This window comes from Tiliqua scincoides, chromosome 4 (genome assembly GCF_035046505.1).
Source record: "Tiliqua scincoides isolate rTilSci1 chromosome 4, rTilSci1.hap2, whole genome shotgun sequence".
Taxonomy (NCBI): Eukaryota; Metazoa; Chordata; class Lepidosauria; order Squamata; family Scincidae; genus Tiliqua; species Tiliqua scincoides.
The window spans coordinates 179348254-179371046 of NC_089824.1; the positions used below are offsets into that span (position 1 = coordinate 179348254).

The window sequence follows — 22793 nt, forward strand, 5'->3', positions numbered from 1 at the left end:
CAGCTGGCGCACCAGCCGAAGCTGAGCAAAGGTCCCCCTAGCCACAGCCGCCACCTGGGAATCCAGGAGCAGCTGCGAATCCAGGAGGACCCCCAAGCTGCGAACCTGCTCCTTCAGAGAGAGTGCAACCCCATTCAGAGCAAGTCGATAATCCAGCACCTGCATCGAGGATTTCCGAACCAGGAGAGCCTCTGTCTTATCCGGATTTAATTTCAACTTGTTAACCCCCATCCAGATCCTCACTGCTTCCAGACAGCGCTCCAGGCCCTCAACCGCCACCTTGGAGTCTGGAGGAAAGGAGAGATAGAGCTGGGTGTGATCTGATTGCACCGACTTTCTTCAGCAAAGCTCTGGTCTCATCACTGACCATCCAGCTTGAACCTTAGGAGCATGAAGCAGTGTTTGGCCTCAGGAAAATCCTACCTGTTTGCACATGTTGCTTCTGCACAGAACAGGTCTGCACTTCTGTTCTTGCGGAACTCATTTAGCTTTCTGAATAAAATATAGAATTGGGTCTAGTTGTGCCTCGCCCTGGAGGAGATGCATTATTCTTTCTAAGGGAAATAAGCATTTGGTGCTTCAGTTGAAGGGTTCTTGCTGGGATCCTTGGCTGTCCTAACGTATTTCATGGATCACAAGGCCAAGCCATTTTTCTGACACGAAAGGCCACAAGTGTGGCTGTTAAATTATCCATTCTCAAATTCCACAGGACTTTCCAGTGAAGAGCCATAGCTAATGCTTTCTTGCTTCCTATTAGACTTAATATGTGCCTAATACAGGGGTGGTTGAGTGAGCGTGTTAGTAAGCAAACCAGAGCTTTTTATACTTAACCAAAAAATCAAGAGTTTTTAGTTCTGGTAGAAATGAGTTGAGCAACTTTTATCAATAAAATCAGTGGATCCCAATGTTGTGCTTTGGCTAGATTAAGCCTGAGCTTGTTACATTTAAGAAAATATTCTGTGTGATGTTCTTTATTTCTGTTTTGCACTGTACAAAACTTGTATTTGGTTAAATGAAGGAACTTGTTGTATAAAGAATAAAATGTGTTTCTGATAATGTTTGCAAATCTTGAGTTTATTTTAAAAATAAAATATTGAAATGAATGGGGACCCACCTGAAATGGGCTCGCGACCCACAGTTTGAGAAACACGCCCTCAGGACAACTGTGCTTTCTTCCAGCTGTCCCCTTGGCTTGTGTTGAGATCAAGACTGCATGTTGCAGAAGGAAGGTGGAGCCTGAGAGCCCACTCCTATGCATGTCTACTCAGAAGTAAGTCTCATTCTAGTCAATGGGGCGTACTCCCAGGACAGTATGGCTAGGGTTGCAGCTTGAGTCACGCAAGTCGTAAGGGCGAATTCACCCGTTGCCTGACAAGTCTGGTGTGAGCAAGAAGTGCGGGTGTTTCGTTTTTCAGCAGCAGCCTGGGCCAGAAAGAGAGGCGCACCTGCGGCAAGGGGTTGGGGGCTCCGGGCCCTGCTCTGGCTCCGTCCAGGCCGCGCCTCCCTCCTGCAAGAGGAGCTTCCCCTGCAGCCCGTCCAGCCTTCCGGGCGCGCGCCTGCAGACGCGGTGTCTGCTCTTGGCGACGGGCGCGCCAGCATTATTCGGCAGGCGCCGCAACGGCAACGCGGCCATGCCGCGGAGAAGCGCCTCGCACCCTTCTTGCCCGCCCGCCCTTGGCCGAGCGTGGGGCGCTCGCTCTCTGCCGCCGCCATGAGGCGCCTTCCTCGCTGCTCTGCGGGGCTCCCTGCGCTGGCGCTGCTGGTGCTCCTCGTGCCCGCAGCCCGCGGTGAGTGGAGGGGCTGAGCGCCGAGGGGGCGCCTGTCCGCGCTGGAGCCCCGCCCCGCCCCGCCCGCCAAGCTGGCTGGGGGGAGGCTTAGTCAGCTGTGCGGGAAAGGTGCTCTGGACATGCTCAGAGGCACTGTTTTTTTACAATTCCTGCCCAACGATGCATATGCGCAAGAGGGACCCAATGTGCACACCTGTGGGCCAGGCAAAAACGGGTCAACATTCGTTCACTTTAAGAACTGAATAAATAAATTGTAGTGTATTGTATACATTTTATGTATTAAGCATTTCTATCTCCCCTTTCTCATGGTGCAGGCAACCAAGACGGCTTACAACATTAGAACATCATAAAACATTTTTAAAAATTTATTTGAAAAGAAACAATAAAATACAGAACAAGTCCCAAGGATCATCTACAGGCAATTTAAAATGGTGTTGGTTAAAAACAGCAACTCATCATGTCAGCCCTCAAATGCCCTCCTAAAGGGCATTTGAAAAGGTTTGAAGGCCCTACTGGAAGGTCTCCATGGAGGGAGCTGTTCTTAATTCTAGAGGGGGAGTGAGTTGTACAGTTGGGGTGACAGGGACAGAGAAGTCCCTGTCCCTTGCGGCCACCCACCGTACCTCCTTCACTGGCAATGTGTTAAAAGTCCCCCTCCCCTCATGACCTCAAAGGACGGGCCAGAATATATGGAAAGAGGTGGTCCCTTAAACACCCTGGTCCTCATCAGGGCTTTAAGGTCCAGTACTTTGAATGGTGTCCGGAAACAAACTGGCAGCCAGCATAGCTGCCAAAGCAGTGGCCCGACTGAGTCAATCCAGTGAGCACCCGCAACCACACAGGCAGCCGCTTTCTGCACTAATTGGTTTCTGGACAGTCTTCAAAGGCAGCCCCACATAGAGTGTGTTGTAGTAGTCTAGATGTTACCAGGGTGTGGGTCATCATGGCCACATTGGACTATTTCAGGTATTCAGGCCCAGTCTGGATGAGCAGCAGTCATACCAACTTCCATATGGATGGTGGGTTTTAGGTGCAGTTGCTTGCCAATGTCTCATAATGAGCAAAGACTAATAATCCCATGCATACTTGCTATTAGTCAAAAGTAAGTCCCTCTGTACCTGGCATCCTCCATGTTGTAACAAATGAGGGTGCAGTCCTATCCAATTTTCCCGTGCCAGTGCAGCTGTGCCAATGGATCTTGCACTGCTTCTTGTGGTGGGGCAGCAGTCAGAGAGGCCCCCTTAAGGTATGGGAACATTTGTTCCCTTACCCTGGGGCTGCAGTGCAGCTGCACCAGTGCTGGAACATTGAATAGGATTAGGTCCTGAGTCTCCAATTTCTAATACTGTTTATTTTAGCACTGAATAAGTTCACCCACTGCTTCTAAAAATTGGTCAAATGCTGAAATCCTTGGTTTCCCTAGCAGTTAAACTTTTCAGTGGTTATTCAGTTTCTCATCTGTAGCTAAATGGTTTCTGTTGCTTTGTTTCTTTGCAAGTCCTTGAAAGTCTCTAATCAGTTGATTTAAGTATAGGAGAGGTGCCCCCATGAAATTCCCTGTAAGAGAGTATGAAGCACTGCATTTATTCATTGGGTTAGTTACATGGCCAACTTGAAACAGGTACAACAAACAATGTACAGCCCAAACATGGAAGAGTTCAGAAACCTTGGGGGTTAAACTTTATGAATTATAAAGTAATCTATACTCTGTGACTGTTGCCCAACATGCAGCACATGTCCCAGTGGCACAGTTATTTCAGTGCCAGAAAGTTGGTTAGGATATGGGCCCAAGTCTCTCAGTAACTTTCTGAAAAGAAATATGGTGTGAGGCCTTACAAATTGTCTATTATTCAGAACTATCACGAACCTTTCCTTGCATTCAAGCTTAAAATGTGTTTCTGTCTCTCTGCCCAGGTGACTGTAGCAGCCCCGGACGAATTGAACATGCTGAGCTAAGGAGTGGGGCAGTACAAAACAGCTATCCTGTTGGAACTACTTTGTCATACCGTTGCATCCCAGGTTATGAACTTATTCCTGGAACAATTCCTCGAATTACATGTTCTCCTACTTCAGAATGGTCACCTAAAGCACCTCGGTTTTGTCAAGGTGAGCATATTTGTGTCTGTTTTGTCAGCAGTGGTTCCCGTGAAATGCTGATTGAAATGCACTTGAAGAGCAAAAGCTAAAGAAACCTTCAGCACTTTACTTTTTAATCTATACTATATGTTTAAAATATTATGCATTTGCTATAAAATCAGGTAAATACAGTAGAATCACCATAACTAAGTCTAGTTTTTTCTTGTGGGAACAATATACAGTTGGACCTTGGTATCTGTGCAGAATGCATTCCCAAATGTCTCCTGGAGGTGTCAGAAAGGCACTTCCAGTTTTTGCTGAAAGTGGAAGTGCCTTTCTGACACCTCTGGAAGGTGGTCTGAGGCCCAGAGAGGCCATGCAGCATCCCCAAGTTTCAGAAAGCCTCCTGGAAGCAACTAGAAGGCACTTTTGTCCTCATCTAGCAGGTCAGGTGAGGCTCTCCAGTGTAGGCTTGGAACTTGTGCTGAGTCAAATCCAAATCAGCCCACCTGTAATCTGTTTCTGTAGTGCAAACTCTTCCAACTTAAATTGGGAAGGAAGAATAGCCTGAGCATCCTCAATGCTGTGTTCTTCCTTATGCTCTGACACTTAACAATATTACAAATCATTACTCTTATTATTCCCCTGAGGGCTGGGGATAAGAATAGGCCCTCAGTTTGGCTGTACTTGTCGTAAGAGGCGACTGAACAGCCACCGGGTAGATGGGACTCGTTAGCCTGGGAAGGCAGCTCATCTGAGAGAAGGAAAACTCTGATCCCAAACCTCCACTGCCTTGTGGCTACATCCAGTTATGGAAAAGGCTTCAGGAGTCAACCTTGAGGCAAAATCTGGAGCCGGAGTCCCTGAGGCAGTTCATGGCTGAACACAGTCACGTTCTGGCAACTCCTGCGACGTCGCTGGAACCAACCGTACTGGCTTCTGCCTTTCCATTGGACCATTTCAGCGACGTGGAGAGGGGGGATTTGCTGCATGGGTAACAGTCTATCCTCCATATCTACCTTACCCAGGCTTCACGCACTGGAGAGGACATTCTGTTCCAGAACACTATTCAGAGTGAGATACCATAGTCTTCCGAGACTGAAGGATGCCAACAAGAGATACTCTTATTAAGAGAGCAGAAAATATTCAGACAGCAGAAAAAGTTACCTTGAAGCGTGGCATTATTAAAGCTCATATTTTAGTACAATTGCGAAGACGTGCGCAAAACTGGGAGACAGTCTCCTGGCACCTGAAGGGGTACTCCACATGCCTCCTCATTTACCTGGTGGTGCTCTAGTCCAGTGGTCTTCATACACATTGCGTATTTACATTTAGTTTATTTCATGCCCAGACATTGTAAAATCTCTTGCAGGCCTAATGTGTTGAACTGAAGAAGTCCCTCTTCTGGCCTGGAAGACCATTTTCTGGGTGCTGATGTAAACATATGTGCTTTAAATCAGCAGCATGAGTTAATGCTAGACCTATTTTTTTCTTTTAGGAAGGAGATGTCCTTCTCCAGATTTAGAGCATGGGAGAATTGTATCCTCGACAGACATGCGACTTGGTGATCAAATAACCTTTGCCTGTGATCAGGGGTGAGTTGTTGGTCATGTTGGAGATTATTCAATAATAATAAAGCTTTAATGATTTTTAAAGCCATTCAGGCTGTTGGCCTGCACCATACCCTATGGCAGAGGTTCCCAAACTGGGGCGTCGCTACACCCCAGCCAGAGAACCTCTGTCACAGCCCCCTTAAGGGACAGGGCAACAGTGGCAACTCAACCGCCACAATCTTGCTGCCGCCAGGGAGAAAAAGGTTTTTTTGGACTTACGTGGGGGTCATAGTTGGTCTCTGGAGGGTCCAGGGAGCCTTTAACCCCCTCTGCAGGCCTCCCTAACCTCCTGTAAAAAGCAAAAAATAAAAGCCAATTTTGGTTTTGCAACAAAAACTGGAAGTAGCTTTCTTTTGCTTTTTACAGAGGTTTGGAGGACCAGGAAGGCCTACAAAGAGGGTCACAGGCTCCGTGAACCGACCAGAGATCCATAGTGACCCCCAGGTAAGTCTAAAATAACCCCTTCCTCTCTGGCTGCAGCGTGATTGTGACAATTGTGTCGCCCTCCCTTTCCCTGCAAACACCAGGTCCCAAACTGTCTGTGAGTTTGGGAACCTGTGCCCTATGGTAACAGATTTCTTAGACCAGTGATTTTCAACCTTTTTCATCTCATGGAACACCGGCAAGGCACTAAAATTGTCAAGGCACACTATCAATCTTTTGACAATTGACAAGGTACACTGTGCTGCCAATGAGGGCTCACATCCCCAAAAGTCCTACTAATAAATGACCCTCTCCCAAATTCCTGTGGCACACCTGAGGACCATTTGTGGCATACCAGTGTGCCATGGCACAGTGGTTGAAAATGGCTGCCTTTGACTGACTGCATTGTGTGAGGTAGTCCCTTTGTGTATCCTTCATTTCCTTCCAGTCGTTTTCATTGCGAAACTGGTTTTCGTACTGTGAGAGGAGAAAAACATCTATCTACCCTCTCATTTCTATTCACAGTCTTTCCCTGTAAGGACCCTGTAAGACCCTGTAAGGAATGTATTCCAGTCTTCTGATCAGTTTGGTTATCCTTTTTTGCACCTTTTCTAGATTTGTAGGAGCTTTCCTAGGGTTTGGCAATCAAATCCAAATAAGCAGTTTTATTTGAGATTCCTAATGACTTCTGGAGTGGAATTTGCTACCTTCCCAGCTGCCACACACTGGATTTGCTGTTTTCATTGAGCTGTCCTCATTGACCAAAAGGTCTCTTTCCTGGTTTGTTCCTGACAGCTCAGATGCATCAGTGTATATGTCAAGTCAGGATATTTTGTCCGAGGGTGTATCACTTATTGACATTGAATCACAATGCCCATTCTGTCAGACTAAATAATTGCAGGTCATTTCAAATTTGGCCATCTTTCTAGTTACCCCCAACTTCAGATCACTTAGGAACAAGTTAAAAAGTCCTAGCCCCTAACAAATTCTTCCAGGACTTTTTTTCTTTCTTCCCTTTACTATGGCAGGGCCCCACTTATTCCTGTTCTGTGCCAAAGGAAACACTTGTAGCAGGGCCCCTGCAGTTATCCTCTAGGCATGAATCAGTGACGTCACTAGGGTTTGCATCACTTGTCACCCCCATGATGGACTTCCTCCCATGCAGTAGATGGGGCAACGCCCTGGGCAGTGGGCATGGTGATGCCCCGCCCCTGCTGGTCTTTTGCTATAACTTTTGATAGAATATAGATATTACAGCATGGTTTGTTTCATTGCATTCCTCATGTAGTTACGCATCGAACAATATATAACATGATGGTATTATTCAAAAATATCCAGTTTTTAAAAGTTTTGGCTAATAGTGGTGTCACCCTGTGCATGTCACCTGGTATGGCCCACACCCTTGCACTTCCTAGTGACACCACTGGGATGAGCCCATTAATACGGAATAAGTTCGTTCCTCTGATTTCCTGACCTGAAGCCATAAAGGGCTTTAAAGATCAAAACCAGCATGTTCGATTGAGCCCAGAAATGAACTGGTCACCAGTGTAGCTGCTGGAGCAGCAGTTAGTCTCAAATTACCAAAGAGCCACCACATTTTGCACCACTTACAGTTTCTTGGAAGTCTTCAAGGTTGGCTCCATATAGAGTGCATTACAGCAGTGATGGTCTGCAGACTGGCTACCAGCCCACAGCATGTCTCCTGTGGCTTCATTCTCACTGCTTCTCAGGGTCTCCTGAGGGTTGTTGCATGACTTATATGCACACTAAAGCTTACAAAGACTCTGAGAAGGAGAAAAGGAAGTGGCAAAGACCAGGTAAGTGGACATACCATGAACAGGCTCTCTATATAGTGTCAATATGTGGCACATCAGAAAAAAAATTGCCAGTCTGCAAAAGCAGACTCTTTAAGAAGCACTACAGTACAGTGATCAGACTTCATGTCACCAAGGCATGGAGTGCTGTGGTTAGGTCTGATTGAACATAGCCATAGCTGGTGCATCAACTTAAGTTGAGTAAATCTCCCCCCCCCCCCATCTGCTGCTACTGCCATCTGATGATCTAAGGACAGCAGGGAATCCAGAACAATCCCCAGGCTGTGAACCTGCTCCTGCAGAGGGAATACAGCCCCATTGAGAAGAGGCTGAGGACCCAGCACCCAGGCTGTGGATCTCTAGTTTGTTTTGATTTGATCTTTAATTAAAAATAACCCTTTATTAGTAAATGAAACAACGGTAAAATCTTAAATACAAATACTATATATGCAGTATAACAATATAGGAGAAAAGGGGAAAGAAAAGATATAATCAGTAAAAAAAATAAACACATTAAATGCAGATGCCCTTATAAAACAGGAATAAATAGCCAACATCTGTAGATATTTTCAAAAGGGCTTCCAGATTTCCGTATATTTATCCGTACGAAATTGCCTTGTGATTCAAAGTAGAGAGTTAAGAGTTCACTGAAAGATGGCGGGTTGGCACTTATAATAATAATATATAATATACAGTATTTGTATACCGCCTTTCTTGGTCTTTATTCAAGACTTTATTCAAGGCGGTTTACACAGGCAGGCTTATTAAATCCACGCAGGGATTTTTACAAATTGAAAGAAGGTTCTGTCTTTCAAGAACCACCACATTCAAGCTGTTACACTCCGATCTGGCTTCACATTCAGGCCTCCATCCTCCCACGCTCCGAGCAGATGGAACAGCTCAGCTGCAGCTTGCCAGCTGCTTCAAGGTCGCACGGTGCCGGTGGCCTCGAACTGGCGACCTTGTGGATGTTAATCTTCAGGCAAATGGAGGCTCTACCCTCTAGACCAGACCTCCTGCCCTTATCTTTCCAAGTTTTCTGTTTCCAAACAACAGTAATGGCACAGCAAGTCCATTTTTGTCGTCCATCCAATAGCTTCTGACAGCAAGTGTTACCCTGCACATGCCCAATCTTGTCTGATCTCTGAAGCTAAGCAGGGTCAGGCCTGGTTAGTACTTGGATGGGAGACCACTTGGGAATACCGGGTGCTGTAGGCTTATACCATAGTCTTTCGAGACTGAAGGTTGCCAACCAACCAATAGCTTCCATAAAAAAGATAAGTAATTAAAAAAAATACTGTTCATCTGTGGCGTAGCTAAGGGGGTGCAGGGGGTAGCAGTTGCACCGGGCAACAAGCTTTAGGTTGGCAACAAGTTGAACTTGACACTAGCGGCCATTTGGTATGTACAAATAATACCATCATGTTATATATCATTGGAAAGGTAATGGAATGCAGAATGCAATGAAACAACCCCCATTGGAATATCTATATTCTATCAAAAGTTATGGCCAATTAACCAGAAAACAAAAATGCAACTGCCTTATAGAACAAAAAGTGAATTTTTCTTAACTCAAAACTGATCCATGAGACTGATTGTTCTAAGAGCCAATGAGATGTTGTTATGATACAGCATGGAACCAATAAGGTGTTAATATGAGTCAGCTCTCATTTCCATGTATCATAAAACAGCTACTCCTGCTAACTGGTAAAAAGGCACTTTTTCAAGTGGTGTTCCTCTTATATTTAGCAGCAGGAGAATAAACATTCCTCTTCACCCCAGCACAATGTCTCTAACCAATGAAGGGCACACTTTTTATTTATTTATTCATTTTGTCATTTGGGGGGGGGGGGCTACAAAATCTTCTTTGATCCCAGGTAGCGTATAGATGCCTTAGCTGTGCCACTGGCTGGGGAGAGGTCCACAGATCAAGTGGGTGGTGAACTGCTGGGGGGAGGAGGCAGGTTTCCCCCCAATTTGCACTTTTTAAAAAGCCGGTTGTAACATCACTTCTGGGGCATCATTTTGAGCTCTGCACTGGGCTACAAGTTCATTAGCTATGCCACTGCTGTACATATCAGTGAACAGTAACGATTGAGCCGATATCCCATTAGTACAGCAAAAAGCCTCCATCCAAAACAGCTGAATAGCTGCACAAGACCAAAGAATATGCCTAAGTGTTGGTTTGGGTTATATTCCCTTTATATAGTTACAGATATAATCCTGTGTTCACGGACTCTTCATATTGCATGGCTTAACATATTAAACATTCCCTTTAGATACCGATTAATAGGCGACAGCACAGCGCGTTGTACTTTGAAAGCTGGGACAGTTGATTGGGATAATCGCCCATTTTGCCAACGTAAGATACATTCGTTTAAAGCTATTAATGGCTATGTTTCGGTGTAACTCTTGTACAGTATATTTTAGTCTGCTCAGGCTTTAGTATAGGATTGGAATCCACTCCACTGCCTCAAAACAAAAGTGAAATGTAGATCTCTATTTCAAAAGTGAAATAGATCTCTCTCTGTTTGTGTCTCATCCTTTTTTCCACTTCCTCAAGATGATATACAAAGCATGTTTAGTTGCACTAGTTCAGATGCACTCACTGTAATTGCTGTTGCCAACCACTCAGGTGGTCTTGGCCTCCCCCAGGGCAGGTCAATGCTGCACTAAAGTGACTCCAGGTTTGTCCTGTTCCTGCCAAGCCAAACACAATTGAAACTGAAAAGGCCTACATCATATGGAGCAGGAAAGGGTTTGGGACAGTTCTGTAAGAAGGCAGGGAACACTCTTGAGATGAGATATAGATGAAGGCATCCCTACCCCTGGAGTGAATACTTTTCATTCCACAGGCTTTTGGGTAATCTTAAATTTAATATAGAAAGTGTTTCTAGAGCCCTACTTTGTCCGCCAGCTGCCTTCTCTCTCATTAAGGAGGCTATTGAAAGTTCAGTTTTTCAAACTGATTTTAAAGGGATGCACTTTCCCCATCTCCAGGGATCAGCACATTCTTTCTCATTTGCAGGGGCCATTCCTGTTGGTCAAATCCATGTATAAATAGGCTGGACCTGTATTGCTGTGGCTTAATTTTGTCCATGAATTTTCAGGTTTGATGTTACAGCAAGGCCAAGTTGTTCTACTTGTTCTCCAGCCTGTTTGCATGCCCTCTGTAAGATGGAGGTGGTGTTAAAATAAAATGAAGACCCTGGAAACATTTTGGGTGCATACATGCACAAGGTTTTATCCAGATAACTACCAGAGTTTCATATCTGCAAATATAACTGCACACTCTCCTACTTGATACGTTTTGAAAAATCCCTATATCTGGAGTGAATTTTCAGGTTTGATGTTACAGCAAGGCCAAGGTGTTCTACTTGTTCTCCAACCTGTTTGCATGCCCTCTGTAAGATGGGGGTGGTGTTAAAATAAAATGAAGGATTGCTGGAGGTTTCCAACGATAATTTGCCCTTTTAATAGACTGAACACCCTAGAAACATTTGGGTTGCATACATGCACAAGGTTTTATCAAGATAACTACCAGAGTTTCATATCTGCAAATATAACTGCACACTGTCCTACTTGATACGTTTTGAAAAATCTTTTCTAGGTTATGTGACTGAAATTTAATTTGATTCATTTCCAGATCTATGGCTCCTGTAACATGCTTTTTTCATTGCCTCTCTCTACAACCTGACTAGCTGCCTGTTTTCTTTCTTCCCTGTCAAGTCTTATTAATCTTTCTCCTATTGCAAACTGCAGGAGCTGAACTCTTTGCAGATAGTTAGCAGCTACCTAGTTTTTTAATAGCCTCAGGGCTTGGGGTGATCAGTTAACTGATCCTTCTATCACCCATGTTTTCACAGGAGGCTCTGCTCTGTGCTATGTGAAATCAGGTCACAACCCACTAGTGGGTAGCAGCCCACCTTTTGGGAACTAATTTTCTAGTTAGTTCCCTTACTGTAAATAGTGCCAGAAGGTATCAAGGTGAGTGAACCTGATTCAGAAATGAACTACTTCAACCAGCTACACATCTCTTTAGGCTAATGTTGTTTTCATTGAATAATTTGCTTTTGCAATTATATTTAACTGAAGTGTTAATGATTATCTTCCCCAGGCATTCCTTGTTTTCCCCCACCACCTACTGCCCATGGTACAATGTCTGGTGATGTCAGAGACGAATATGATCATGGCACAGCAGTTACATACAAGTGTGATGCTGGTTATTCTCTTATTGGAAAGAAGTCTATTGTGTGCAGAGTTGCAGCAGATGGCCAAAATGGAGAATGGGATTCCCCCCCACCGGAATGCAAAGGTGATGGAATCTTTATCTTCCTTTTAATATGCTAAAGCACAGTTGTGAACATATTTGCTGGGAAAGAAAACTGTTCCTAGCAATCCAGTTTGGATGGAGTCCATGGTGCAGCTGTGAAGCCTCCACAGTTTTCAGTGAACTTTGTGAAAGATTCAGTGGTGATACTGCAATAGTAGTATAGTAGTAGCAGTATAGAGAAGGTCTGCCCTCAGAGTTGCTGCTTGTTGAAAGCATTGTCTTTGCGTACTCAGTCATGACTAAATTTAGATTGTTTGAAGTCTTGTTGAAAACAAGTCACTTAAATGACAGCCTAATCCTAACCATAGTCTTTCAAGACTGAAGATTGCCAATACTGTTACCAAAAAGGCTGTTTTGTTTAGGGGAATTATTTATATTAGCCTTCTGGAAACTTTTGGGACCATAGGCTGGATACAAAACAGCGTAAAGCAAAGAAATCTCTTGTTTAGCTTAATGAGACTGGGAGAAAGGTAACTTTCAATCAAAGGATTATATTTTTATTGCAAAAATACACAAAGGTAAAACATAATACACATAGAGAATCGATAAGTATAGATTTCTAGTACTGGTCTGGTGTACCTAACTAGTGGTGGATGCGTGTGCTATGTATTTTGGGGTGCATCCGAAAAAGAATCAGAAATGGACAGAAAGTAGGGAGGTATTATAGGGGTTCCTTAATCTGCTAAACCCAGTTGCTGACTAAAGATGGGGGAGCAGGGAGGAATAGGTAGGGAAGAAGGGGGGGGAGTTTAGACGCAACAATATATTTACCTGTCCGGGGGGGGGGGAGAGTTGGAGGAAGAGTCTGGCCACTCCGGCCGGTGGGCAGTCAAAGAGAGAGACCGCATGTGCTCTGAGTTCTCTCTTATAAGATTTGTCTTGGACCTGGAAGTTGATCTAAACTGACCGGAAGTATCCCAGAGCTGTGGGCATGCTCAGTAACACACAATGGTACACGTGGAGTATGTAAAGAAAAGGTGGAAGGGTCCAGAACTCAGTTATCAGCAAAAGCTTGGCTCTGGGGGAGGGAGGCAATTTGCATAAGGTGCTTAAGAGTGTTAAAGCTACAACAAAAGAACAATAGACTTCCTCCTCCATAGGTGCATGCTTGTTTTGCATAATCAGGAGACACAGTGATTAGGTTCTGCAAGGAAGTGGGGGTTTGTGTAATTCATGTGTTTGTAGCTTGGCCATGGCCCCTTAGAAACATGTGCTGGGGGAGGAGTGGCCTGCTTGCTTGGTCTGTATAGTCCAAAATACATAACTAGATATAAAAACACAACTTGGAAGGGAAAAAGGGGATTTTCACGTAACAATACAATACAAAAAAAAAAAAATCCTAACCAGTACTGGCACAGCCAGGCTACGTGGCCTCTGCTGCATCCAACGCAGCATAGGAGTAGGCAGGAGGTCTCCTTGGGGTAAGGGGTTAAGATCTCCACCAACTATTTATCTGGCAGACATCCATGCAGCCCGGTGTAAGGCTGCCAGGCCTGGGAAGGAGGACTGGATGTGGACAAGGAGGTCTCCGCCAACCCCAGCACCCTCCTGGGCCAGATCCACCCCCTGGTCTGCACCTGCCCTGACACATGCCTCCAAACCAGTCCTGTACCCACCTCGACCTTACCTGCGCCATCTGGTGGAAGGCTTGGATGCAGCATTGGTGAGCAGCGCAGGCCTCCCTGCTGGTGCTGCTTACTTTCTGGTTGCTGTGACATGCCTTAGGGCCTGTTTGCAACACCCCCTGCAAAAGCAGGGACCACTGCGCTGGTGGGTCATCGCAGTACAATTGTATTGCAATTTTCATGGCTCACCTGTTCTGTGAGTAAGAGTTACTCAGAGTAAGCATTTCTAGGATTGGGCTGCAGGTCATTCTGAGGGTTCCTGTAGGGTTCAACAATACTAGAAGCAAATACTAAACTGAGCTGAAAAAATTACAAAAATACAAAATGAACTGACCCAAAAATACAAAATATCCTCTACTGAGTTACAAGCAAGAATTTTCCTATTTGTTAGTGAAGCTTTTGCAATACTGCAAAGTCTAACCATCAGTAGGATAGAACTTAAACTTCAATAACTTTAGAATAGGATTATTTAGATGGAAGTTGTCAAGGCTTTGCCAGGAAAAAGGCTTTGGAATCTAATACTGACTCCTTATATTCCTGCATGGAAGGAAGTCAATTTCAGTGGAAGCCTTGCTTAATTAAATGAAAACAGATTTGTGGACTAGGCCCTGATCCTTCATACAGTGCCCTGAATCACTAGGCTGCAATCCTAACCAACTTTCCAGCAATGACATAAGGGCAATGCAGCTCCGAGGTAAGGGAACAAATGTTCTCTTACTTTAAGGAGGCCTCCGTGACTGCCTCCCAACTGCAGGATGCAGCACATGCCCCATTGTCACAGCTATGTCAGAGGTGGAAAGTTGGTTAGGATTGCGCCCTTAGAGCACAATCCTATGCATGTCTACTCAGAAATAAGTCCCATTAGAGTCAATGGGGCTTTCTCCCTGGAAAGTATGGATAGGATTAGTTTCCTTCTCCCATTTTTCTCATTGGGGAAAACTCTCAAGAGTATTTTGGTGAAATAACTTGAGCAGACGCCACATCCTGAACAGCAAAATATCAGATGCAAAATGGCTGAGACTATACTTTTTTAATTTACCAAAGAGTGGTTTCACAGTTGGTTCGTGTATGTCCATTTTGCTGTTGGTCTGTGCAGGCCCTGCAAGCAGAGCACATACCTGGCTTCTAATTAGACTTCCTTATCTCCAACAGTGGGCGGTTCTTCAGAATCTGTCTCTTATTTGGTACACATGATTAACACCACTCTTCTCTTTCTAGTGGTTCAGTGTCCTCGGCCAGAAATCGAACATGGTAGCATAAGTGCATTTATGCCTTCGTACACTTATGACCATTCCTTGGTGATTACATGTGATGCTGGATACACTTTGTCAGGGGCCAATCTTATTAAATGTGGAGCTGACAATAACTGGCATCCTCCTGTTCCAACATGTGTCTTTGGTAAGTTTTATGATAATTACATATTTCACAACAGTTAAGCATTATACTTCTCTCTAGAGGTAATTAAACCGTTCTCTCTCTTTCTCTCTCTCTCTCTCTGCCCAGGTACCACTACAATAACTGTCCCCACTGCTACAATAAATGCTTCCACCACTGTTCCCACAGGAGATGGAACTGCACCAGGTGGGTTATGTCATTAGGCTGTTGCAAGGCATACGTTTGAGGATATATTTGGCTTCAGCCTCATCTGCATACCAGAACTCTCCAAAGTGTGTGTGTGTGTTTGTGTGTGTGTGTGTGTCCGTCCCTGTGTTCTCTGGCAAACAAAAAGGGGCATAGCTTACCCAGGAGGCAGTGCCAGCATAAGCTTTGATTCTTCTTCCTGTGAACAGCATTCCACCACCAGACTAGTCCTAGGGCACAATCCTTTGCAGAAATAAATCCTGTGGTGTTCAGTGGGACTTACTCCCAAGAAAGTGTGGTTGGGATTGCAGCCCTAGTCCACTAAGCTTTGTAGTACAGTATCTTATCTTTTTATTTTTTTTCTCTTTACCTTTCCTCCCCCCCCCCCCAGCACCTCCCTAGTCAGGGTTTGGACCCCACATAGACAAGGGAGGGATTTTTTTGCCTGGCTCTGTACAACCACAACTGTGCACCTGGAAGAGACTTTTCCCCTCATGCTACTGCATGATTGAGGCCTGTGGCCTCCATGCCTATCTAGGCAGGGACTCCTGGTGAGCGACAGAAGAAGAGCACCCAGCAGCAGCTTTGGAGCCCTCACAGCAGTTTTGGTGGGAAACATGGCAACCATCTTGCTGACTCTTCCATCTGGCCGGGCTTGCCAGCTCAAAAGCCCAGAAGGGCTCAGCTTTGCCTCACCAAGCAACAATAGCGGTGACAAAGCTTTTAGAGTAGGGGTTCTCAAACTTCCCCCCACTGTGCCCCACCTCCTTCACCAGCGCCTGGTTTCAGCAGGCCTCTGGAAGCAACCAGAAGTCACGTTCACGAACCTGGAAGTAAACTGAAAGTGACTTTCCAGCTGCTTGAAGAGGCCTGCAGAGACCTGGTACGGCCTCCAATTGTGTTCCAATTGGAGGGCTCCAATCTGCTGCCTTCATTGAGGGGAGTGTGTGTGCCCTTGCCACCCCTGTGGCCAGGCATGCACTCCCTGCTTCTGTTGCAATCACCTCAACTCACCTGTTGCAACTCCTTTTCTGACGGAGGAGGAGGAGGAGGAGATGGTAAAATGGTGATTACTTTCTGAGCCTACTCACCACCACAAGTGAGGCAACAGCAGCCTGCAAAGCCAGTTCTGGCAGCCCTTGGGTGGCATCCAGCCCCCCCATTCCCCCCACTCCAGCGCTGTATGGCCACCCCATTCAGAAGGTGCTCCAAAGCATGTTTGCACAAGTCAGCTGGAAAGGGGCGGTGCCATTCTAGAGAAGGGAGCTCTTGCGAGGCTGGCCAGAATGCTGCTGTGCCAAGGAGTGATTTGGGAAGTTCACTTTTGCAAATCTGGGATGCAGTCCCACAAAATCCTTCAGATACGCATTTTGATGTGCTCTTCGTTTCCGTAATGTCTGTGCTTATACAGATGTCAAGAATTCTTGTAGTTTTCCAATGAACCAAGAGAGATCTTGTTACGAAATTACTAAAAGTCATGTGCATTCTGCTTGTCTTTCTGTGAGGTCTTGCCTCTTTCCCTGTAGGATTCTGTGTGTGTGTGTTTCATGGTTGGGTTCTTTTCCCCTTCCCCTCTGCCTCTTGCTAGCAAAGGATTCTAGAGATTCTTTGTTTGCTAAAACATCATTTGCACCCCTCACTTCCTACTGAAAACCCAGGAATGTCTCTGGTTACTGCTAGTCGGTATTCAAGGGGCCGCTGTTGGCCTCTCTCTGGACCCTGACAGACCTCATAGTTGACCATTGCTTTCTGAAATTATACAAGTTGACCCCTTATAAGCAGCCACTGTATGCTTATGACAGTTGCCACCATCCCCATTATCAAAGAAGCGTTTTCTGAAAATGTTAGAAAATGTCTGAAAACCTGGTCTAGGAGAATATCCATTTCTCAGACCAATAACAACAACAACTAGGTATTTATATACCGCCTTTCTGATTACTCCTCTGACTTTATTCAAGGCGGTTTACACAGGCAGGCATTTCTAAATCCCCTCATGGGGATTTTTACAATCATAGAAGGTTCTCTCTTTCAAGAACCACACAACATTTCAGATGGATCTTCCTGGTCTGATCTCACTTCTGGCCTCCAGTGCCTCCCACACAGGCTGACAAGCAGCTCCTTCATCTCTCACATGGAGGGCAGCCAAGACGCTTCTTCACTCACACCGAAGAGCATATGGAATAACTCAGCTCAGCTTGTCAGCTGCTTTCAAGGTCTTGCTGTTCAGGGAGCTGCTGGTGTTCTCGAACTGTCGACCTTCTGATGTTATCTTCGGGCAAACGGAAGCTCTACCCTCTAGACCAGACCTCCTGCCCCAAGGCAGACACAATTTATTTAAAGAAAAGAATTATCTTACATCTCAAAGCATACATAGTTTCTTGACTTTTAACAATGAGATACCCATTCGCTATCTCCAAAACAAAAATTGATTAAGGAAGACCTGTCCATGTTTTATACTATCCATCATTTGAGGCAAAGTAACCTAATTTCTGTCTTTATGTAATATTGTGGAACAGGTTGTATTAAGTGATTCCTGCAAAGCTTTGCAATATTTTGTATCTGATAATTATTTGAGTTACTATCTTGTATAGATCTGTACATGCACAGAGTAAGTATGCCTGCATTTGTGGCATTCATGTGAAATGTTAACTCATTTCTTTTTTTCCTCTCTTCATTTTAGAGTGTAACAAGACTGTGGCGATTGTTCTTGGTAAGTAATTATAGAGTAAGATACTTTTGTTTACAGCTCCTGCTGTTATACTGAAATGTCTGATGGAAATGTGATATTGAATATTTAATCCTCTATGCCTTTTCTCTTTTCCCACTTTGCTAGCCTGGAGAACACTTGAAACCTTGGGAGGGGGGGAGAAACTATTCATAGGGTACATATAGACATGTCTACATAAAGGAGCTGGTGTGGCTTTTTTCCTGTTTTGGGGTACATAATGCTTCACCTTACCTTTACTCCTGCAATGAAGCAGATCCTGGACTTGGACCCAGCATTAACTCCCCCCGCCCCCTCCCCCCAAAAAACAAACTTCAGGTGGTCTTTTGGCTTCTTAAACATGGTCTGGTTCCTGAATGTATGTTTGAGGTTGTTTTTTTTTTAAAAAAAAGTTAATTCATTTCAGCCTGAAACATTGCTCTGGATGAGAGTTGCCTTGCATTTGTTATAAGGACCAGTCAATTAGTATTCTGCACTGCTGACATCACTGGACCTGGTTCCTCCTGAGCTTGCTTTTTCAGAACAAGGTTGTACATCAGTCCAAATGGTGACTGCAGAGTCACTGTAGACTCATGATGTGTACTCAGCCTTCCTGTGTCGAATAATGCAGTGTACTTGAACTCATTTGAGTGAATAACTTTACTATGTTCTGAAATCTTGTAGATAAAAATCTCTTGTGATGTATTCAGGTTAGTTGGAGTAACCTAAATTTTTATGCCACAACAAATATTTGATAACATATCTGTGAAAGTGTCTTAACACGGTTTCATTTCCAAATATTTACAGATCTAAAATAAGATTTACATTTATTCCCTTCCAATTTAAGCACTTAAGATTAATCTCAGTGTCTTTGTGTTGCATTAAACCCATCCCATTAAACTTGGGTAGGTTTACTTTTTTTCCCATAACCCTGTTTTGGAAATCCATATTGTCAAAGTCTTTAACTCTGCCTTCTATAGCATGTTACCTTAAAAGATTTTTACTGACTAGCATTTCATTTCCAAGTGCCTGATTTAGGGTAATACATCTTCCTTGTATTTCAAAGTTCAAAGTTGAGCTGAGAAAACAGTTGCAGCTACTAATAAAAGATGGAGAACATGCTTTCTTTTTCGAACCAGGCAATTCCAAAATTGCCATAGGATCCAATGGAACAGCCGCTCCTGCAATCTCCATATTCAGACATTTCTCTCTCCATAGAGAGGAGGTACGTTGTGCTTTTAGCAGGGGCATCCCAACAAATCCTCTACAGTATCTCAGATTGCATAGAGGATCTCTCCCTGAGCACAGTGTTTGCCCATGGAGATAAGTGCAGTACTGGTCAGCAGGGCCTTGCTGATGAACTTCAGGCATTCTGTAAGTATGTGCTATGTCCACACTTGCAGAATATCTGAATAGAGTTTAGTTCTTAAATTCCGAACTAGTGGAGATTTCCACCATATGAGCTATATGTAAACTGCCTTGAATAAAGTCAGAGGAGTAATCTGATAACCAGAAGGGCGGTATATAAATACCTAGTTGTTGTTGTTGTTAAATTGGGTTTGATGTAATCACGTTGGTGGTATGTTGGAGATATAGTATATTTGTTTAAATCCCCAAGGAGTTTGTTTAAATCTTTGCCTTCAAATCTTTTTGTTTTCTATTAAAATAATACAGGAGATCATCCTCATCCTTCTTTTCAAATAAAAATTCAAACTTGTAGGTGGTAATTTGTTTTGTTCAATACAATAAGTAGCCAGTACAACCAAGATTCAGTTTACAGTTAGTATATCTCAGTCAGTAATCCTTCATTTTTATTGATCGTACCTTACTCAAACTTCCCATTACTCTAGGTGTTGTGCATGTCGGTTTAAGATAATTCCGAGTATCCAATTAACACAGTTTACAATTTGTGTATTTGTTGACTTTTCAACCCTTATTAGGGAATATTGGTACAGTTTCTGAGAATATAATTTTATTGAGCATCTTATTGATATTGTTTTAATAGTTATTTGATGTATACAATTCAGAATAGTATTCTTTATTAGATGTATTCTCAGTCTTAAATCCAGTCTAATTGTGATTACAGTGAATAAGGCTCATCTGCTTGACCTTCTGCACAAACAACATTTTCTGGCTTATAACTGAATGCAGATTTTGTCTTTGAAGGCCAGAAATTTATCTGTAGTCTAATTTCTAGTAACTTCACTTGTGGTGGACAGAAATCGTATAATGAGATTAAGCCATGCTTCTTTTCTGATTCTTTACTAATAAAAGCTGATTAACTGTTCACTTTCAGTGTTAATGAAAACGTGTTATGAGAGATTTTCTTGTACAATGATACATGGTGTCATATTCCTAACTCATTACATAGTCCTTTATGTCTTGGACAGATGTTGTAGTAAAGCAGTCTATTCTAGAATATATTCTGTGCATTCATGAGACATAGTCTTCCTGTGCTGAATGGAGCATAGTCTGCCAATTCTTCAGGGGGTGGGTGGGTGGGATGTAGAATATGCCTTGCCTCTAGCCCATTCTGAAACTCCTATTGGGAATACATTTCAATCACTATCACATTGACTAGAAAGGTCTGATTCTGACCAGAGAACTCTCAGGGCCCAGTCCTTCCCTTGCCACCCAAGGGTGGCAAGGCTTCTCTGATGGCACTGACTGCAGTAAAGAAGTCAGCACTTATCATGAAAAGTGTTCCATCAGTGCGCAAGCCAGTGCTCTGCTTGGAGTGCCAGCAGGAAGTCCTGTGCCATCCCGTCTCCACTCATCGGAGCAGGTAGGGTGACAGGAGAGGCAGGAGGGGGTGGTAGAAGAGCAGTATGGAGGCAGGGTGGGGGCATAATGGAACAGAGGCTGCAGGAGAGCGAGGATCCATTTGCTGTGATGGTGAGAGGGGAGAAGCATGGACTGTCAATTGTGTCTTCTTGTTAAACCCTTACTATGTTGGCTGCCACCCAGGTCTTGCTTTCCCCTTTGTTTTTATTTTACTTAATAAAGGATCAGCCATTCACACAGCATGGCCCTTCCATTGGCTTGCCATGCCTAACTGCTATCTTCCTTCTGGGATTACATGGATAGAAAGACTGTTTTGTTGACCTGTATTGGCCTGTTGAGGTGTCATGTCTTTCACTGGCCCTTTGTACTTTTCAGTTGGAAAAGAAAGGATTTGAGTAATTTTCTCTTTTTCCTTCAAGGTTGCCTTGGTCTGTTGATTGTGGTTGCTGTAATAGTGTTTGCTCTGTATTATAAAGCTCATCGTACACAGGGGTGAGTCAGTCCAAGATACACGATATCTGATTGCCTATAGCCTTTCTGTGGCTGTGTGAATAAGTACATGCTGTTGATCTCTGTGCCTTTTTATACCATATATTTTTCTACATAAGTGTGTTGTTATTTTTTTAAATAATTGCACCATATGTTATCTAGAGAAGAGTTCTTCTGCTCTAACCTGTAGAAACTAGTGCCCTCTATTCTTTCACTCTGTTGAGATTACATCTGTACATTAGTGTATGTAATTGTCTTTAGAGTTGTGTTTTCAGCTCCGGGATTAAAGCCAAGAGATTCATGAATATTGTTCAGTTATTTTTTTTGCTGACTATATATTTAAGTAGCTTAGAATTTAAGAGAAAGTGGCCCTAAAATGAGCATCAATCTGTTCTCTTCACAGAAAGCAGATAGTCATTTCTGCATACCTCCCCCATTTCAGTTATAGGTCCCTGCACTCCAGTGGCATACCTAGGGAGCAGGGGGGTATATTGTCCCAGGTACCATGTATTGAGGGCAGGGGCGGATCCTGTGTTTGAGTTTGGGGGGGCCATGAGCACTAACAACTCCAGAGCCCAGGTGAACCAGGGAGGTAGACCTGGGCTCCTGGTTGAACTTAATGGCCTGTGTGCATGAGGCAGGTAGACCTGCTCTCCCACCTGGTCTTGGACTCCAAATCTACCTGCTGGGTAAGCCTGGGCTCCCATTGCTAAAGGAACTCCATTAGCAGTTAGTTTATGAAGCAGTGGGTTAGAACAGGGGTGCCCAAACCCCAGGCACCCCTTGTAGCCCTTGGGGGCTACCAATCAGGCCCTCGGGGAGCCCCCAGTCTCCAATGAGCCTCTGGCCGTCCAGAGACTTGCTGGAGACCGTGCTGGCCCGATACAACTGTTCTCAGCATGAGGACAACTGTTCGACCTCTCACCTGAGTTGTGGGACAAGGGCTCTCTCCACTACTTGCTGTTTCACATCTGTAATGCAGCAGTGGCAACAAAGGAAAGGCTGGTCTTTGCGCAAGGCCTTTTATAGGCCCTGAGCCTATACAAGACCTTCATTCATTCATATGATTCATTCATATGTTCCATCTCTAATAAATTCATTTATGTAAATTTATTCAAATTTTAAATGTAAATTAATTCTTTTTTTTCCTGGCCCCCGACACAGTGTCAGAGAGATGATGTGGCCCTCCTGCCAAAAAGTTTGGACACCCCTGGGTTAGAAGATCAGTGGTTCTCAAACTTTTGTCTGTCACAACCCATCTAATCTTTTGCCTTGGGTCATGGCTCCATGCTCGATGCTTAGTCACAAAGCCTTTCTGGGAGACCCCAGAGGCCACTTCCAGGTCATGCTGGGCCTGCAACCCACTCCATTGGCCTCCGTGGGCCCCAGAATGTCTTCTGGAAGCTACTTCCAGTTTGCAGAAGCGGCTTCTAGGTTCCATGACTTTCAGTCGTTTCTGCGAAGCACCCTTTGGGGACAAAGCAGTTTACAGAGACAAATCAATTTATGGTCCCATGTCCCCAGAGGTTTCACAATCTAAAAAAATACAAAAGAAACACCAGCA

The 22793-nt window shown here is 44.3% G+C and overlaps 1 protein-coding gene across 1 annotated transcript in view; it reads left to right on the top strand.

Moving 5' to 3' along the window:
- Positions 1–2730: 2730 nt before the first annotated feature.
- Positions 2731–22793, top strand: part of LOC136648546 (complement receptor type 1-like) — a 46944-nt gene continuing 26881 nt past the window's right edge. Inside the window, exons 1-9 of the mRNA XM_066624662.1 lie at positions 2731–2806; positions 3702–3893; positions 5362–5458; positions 9993–10075; positions 11831–12028; positions 14890–15069; positions 17933–17962; positions 19175–19330; positions 21160–21232. Coding sequence (XP_066480759.1) covers positions 2731–2806; positions 3702–3893; positions 5362–5458; positions 9993–10075; positions 11831–12028; positions 14890–15069; positions 17933–17962; positions 19175–19330; positions 21160–21232 — 1085 coding nt within the window. The remainder of the gene's footprint in view (positions 2807–3701; positions 3894–5361; positions 5459–9992; positions 10076–11830; positions 12029–14889; positions 15070–17932; positions 17963–19174; positions 19331–21159; positions 21233–22793) is intronic.